Source organism: Trichechus manatus, unplaced genomic scaffold, assembly GCF_000243295.1.
Source record: "Trichechus manatus latirostris isolate Lorelei unplaced genomic scaffold, TriManLat1.0 scaffold00111, whole genome shotgun sequence".
In the NCBI taxonomy this organism is placed as follows: Eukaryota; Metazoa; Chordata; class Mammalia; order Sirenia; family Trichechidae; genus Trichechus; species Trichechus manatus.
This window is the reverse complement of record NW_004444047.1, coordinates 497699-501096: the sequence shown is the minus strand read 5'-3', so window position 1 is coordinate 501096 and position 3398 is coordinate 497699. Positions and strand designations below refer to the sequence as shown.

General features: G+C 61.3%; 1 protein-coding gene across 1 annotated transcript in view; it reads left to right on the top strand.

The window, feature by feature from the left end:
* JAKMIP1 (janus kinase and microtubule interacting protein 1) overlaps positions 1 to 3398 on the top strand; it is a 114739-nt gene that overhangs the window by 80106 nt on the left and 31235 nt on the right. Inside the window, exon 9 of the mRNA XM_023737994.1 lies at positions 1223 to 1351. Within this exon, the coding sequence (XP_023593762.1) occupies positions 1223 to 1351 (129 nt within the window). The remainder of the gene's footprint in view (positions 1 to 1222; positions 1352 to 3398) is intronic.

The following is a 3398-nucleotide window of genomic DNA, read 5'->3' as shown; positions in this document are numbered from 1 at the left end:
GGTGCAGGCGCGTGCGAGGTGTGGGTGTGTGCGAGGTGCAGGCGCGTGCGAGGTGGGGGTGTGTGCGAGGTGCAGGCGCGTGCGAGGTGGGGTTTGTACAGGGTGCAGGCGCGTGCGAGGTGGGGGTGTGTGCGAGGTGCAGGCGCATGCGAGGTGGGGGTGTGTACAGGGTGCAGGCGCGTGCGAGGTGGGGGTGTGTACAGGGTGCAGGCGCGTGCGAGGTGGGTGTGTGTACGGGGTGCAGGAGCATGTGGGGCAGAGTGGGCTCAACTAGAGCAGAGAAGTTATGGTCCCTTCTTCGTGACTGTGAAAATCGTTCATGGATTGTAAAACCAAATAAAAAGCCTTCTTGGGCTAATTAAAGGGAAAAAAAGCCAAGGTTCCTAAACATGCGGCATTGATCTGGCGCTTGACGTCTCCTTCCCCCTGGAGGACTGGAGGGTCGTGTGGCAGGACCGCGTCTGGTTTGGATCGTCTGTGACCCCTGGCCCAGCCAAGTGTCTGACCCACAGAAGGCACCTAGTCAGTGTTTGATGAGTGAATAGATGAGCAAGTGAGTGAAGGAGTGAAGGAGACTCCGCAGCGTCCTGTGACGTTCAGTGTGGATGGCGCGCCAGGGAGGGGGGAGGGGCCAGCATGCTGCGGCTCAGAATCGCCCCCAATCTGCGTGCCGGACGCCAGGGCCTGTGGTCATCCCCTCGGTATTTCTGAACGTCCCAGGTTTCCTGGAATAAAAAGTCGGAATTTGCTTTTAGTGCTGCTGGTGAGGGATCAGGCACGCACCTGCCGGGTGGTCCGGCCCCGGTCAGATTCGGGACGCCTGTCCGTTTGCCAGCCTTGACCTCTTTCTGGTCATTCTATCCAGATCTTCTTCTTCCCTTAGCTGCACGGCCCCCTCTCCCTGCTGCCCCCCAAGTTCCAGGCTTCAAGCCAGGCTCCGAGCCGGGCAGAGTGCACATGGGGCCGCAGGCAGGGCATATGGTGACGCAGGGTCGTGTCTGACAGAGAAGGAGGTGGGGACACGGAGTCAGGTTGGACAGCTCTCTCCGCCTGCGAACCTCCACAATGCCACCACCTCTGTCCCACACTCAGTCAGATCTGACCCCACAGCCCCGTGACCCACGTCCTCGGACGCCCTCAGCCCCACTTGCTCTGTGACAGCGGGGCTGGGGTCCCGGCAGCCTTGGTCCATGCCCCATGGTGTGTACCCTGCGTTTCACAGAAGCATGTTGTGGAGACATTTTTTGGATTTGACGAGGAGTCTGTGGACTCAGAAACGTTATCCGAGACGTCCTACAACACGGACAGGACAGACAGGACACCGGCCACCCCCGAGGAAGACGTGGACGAGGTAAGCCGACCCCTGGGTGTCGGGACCCCTGCGAGGGCCACGTGGCTGCACAGCCTGCCTCCCACAGAGCCGGACCCTGGACGACCCCTCCCCGCTGTCCTCTGGGCCGGCCACTGGGAGGGCATCTCCCCTTTGCCCAAACACTGGTTTCAGAAGGAAGAGGCCACAGCCTTTGGGACCGCACCCCCCTGAGCCTCGTGGAAACAGCATCGTTGCCTTTTCCTTTTTTTATTGCAGTCAAGTCTGTACGAAAACACTTGCCGTTTAGCCATTTTCATGAACAGTTCGGGGACGTTAATTACACTGTCTGTGCTGGGCAGCCATCGCTACTCTCCATTTCCACTGTTTTGATTACAAAGACGACACATCCCTGTGGGGGAAAGTCCAAGTGTACCAGAACTGAGGAGGAAAAAAGCCCCCACAGCTCCCGTCGCCCCAAGCTCCCCCTCACTCTCGGGGCTGTCCAGGCTCATGGCTGCTCCATGGAGCGAATGTGCTGGACTCTCCAGGGCGAAAGGGCGCTGTCACACCATCCCCTGCATTCTGGACCTCTTTCCACTGTGAACCCCCCTCCCCCATGGGATCTGTGTCTGCTGGGATGCAGGTTCCCTGTCCTGCTCGTCCACCCCTGCTTCTGCACCCTGTGGCTTTTCCTGAGCTCACCTGGAGGGCGGGAGGGGTAGGGACATGCCCAAGGCTGGCCTGCTCCTCGGGGGTGGTGCCCCAGGGGTGCGTGCTCCTCGGGGCTCCCGGGCGCCACTGTAGGGCCCTGCAGCTCCCTGGCTGGCCGTGGGCACTGCCCCCTCCAGCTGCCCAAGCTCCCCCTGCCTGGGGTGGGGGGGTCGCCCTTCACAGACTCCCCGCTGTCCCTCCCTCTCTCAGCGGTCTTTCAGGGGAGTTCCTTCCAGATGCCTCCAGGCCAGCTTCCCCCCAGGGGTTCGTGTGGCCACAGGAAGACCCGGCCCCCAGGTGACCCCTGCTCTTTGCCACCATCTGCTGCAACTCCAGGGACACGGGTCAGATGCTCTGAGGGGTCCTGTGACCCCATCTGTGCTGGGGGCTGGCCAGGGAGATGCTCCAGCCCCTTCTCCTGGCCCAGCCCTGGCCTCACGTGGCTGACGGCCCTGGTGCTGGAGACCCTCACGGCCAGTTGACGAGTCCCCCGGGCAGCCTGGATGGAGCACTGGGCACTGGGTTTTCCCAGCCACAGCCTTTGCCACAGCACCGTGGACCTCGGTTTATGTCAGGTTATGGTGGGTTAAACGGGGTCTTCCGGACACGCTCTTCTGTCAGCTCTGTTCAGCCCACAATACGTGTCTTTCCATGTGAGGCATGCAGCCTGGCGTCCTTTCTCACGGCCGCGCGGGGTCTGTCGTGTGGGCTCCTGGCGCTTCATGGGTCCAGTCGTCCTTGACTACGGACAGCCAGCGCTCTGTGAGCTGTTGCACTCGAGTCTCTGCTCCTGACGCTCACCCCTCAGGAGGGATTCCCAGAATGGGAGCAGGAGTCTGAGCTCGTGGATGGTGGGGGCTCCAAGCCCTTCTCCCCCCCCACACTCCTGTGTAGCTCAGGTGACTCTTGGGGGCTCCGCGCACTCTGGCGAAGAACCCCCTTCATCCTGCAGCCCTTCGCTCCCACAGCTTGATGCCGAGTAATTGTCAGCCGAGATTGGGGGACCCGGAGCTAGCTTTAGCCCAGGATGACTCTGGCGCTCAGGACCGCGTCACATCACATCACACCACGTCACACCGCGTCACATCACATCACACCACGTCACACCGCGTCACACCACGTCACACCACATCACATCACATCACACCACGTCACACAGTGTCACACCACGTCACACCGCGTCACACCGCGTCACACCACATCACGTCACATCACACCACGTCACACCGCGTCACACAGCGTCACACCGCGTCACACCGCGTCACACCGCATCACACCGCGTCACACAGCATCACACCAAGTCACACAGCATCACACCAAGTCACACAGCGTCACACCATGTCACACCACATCACACAGCATCACACCACATCAC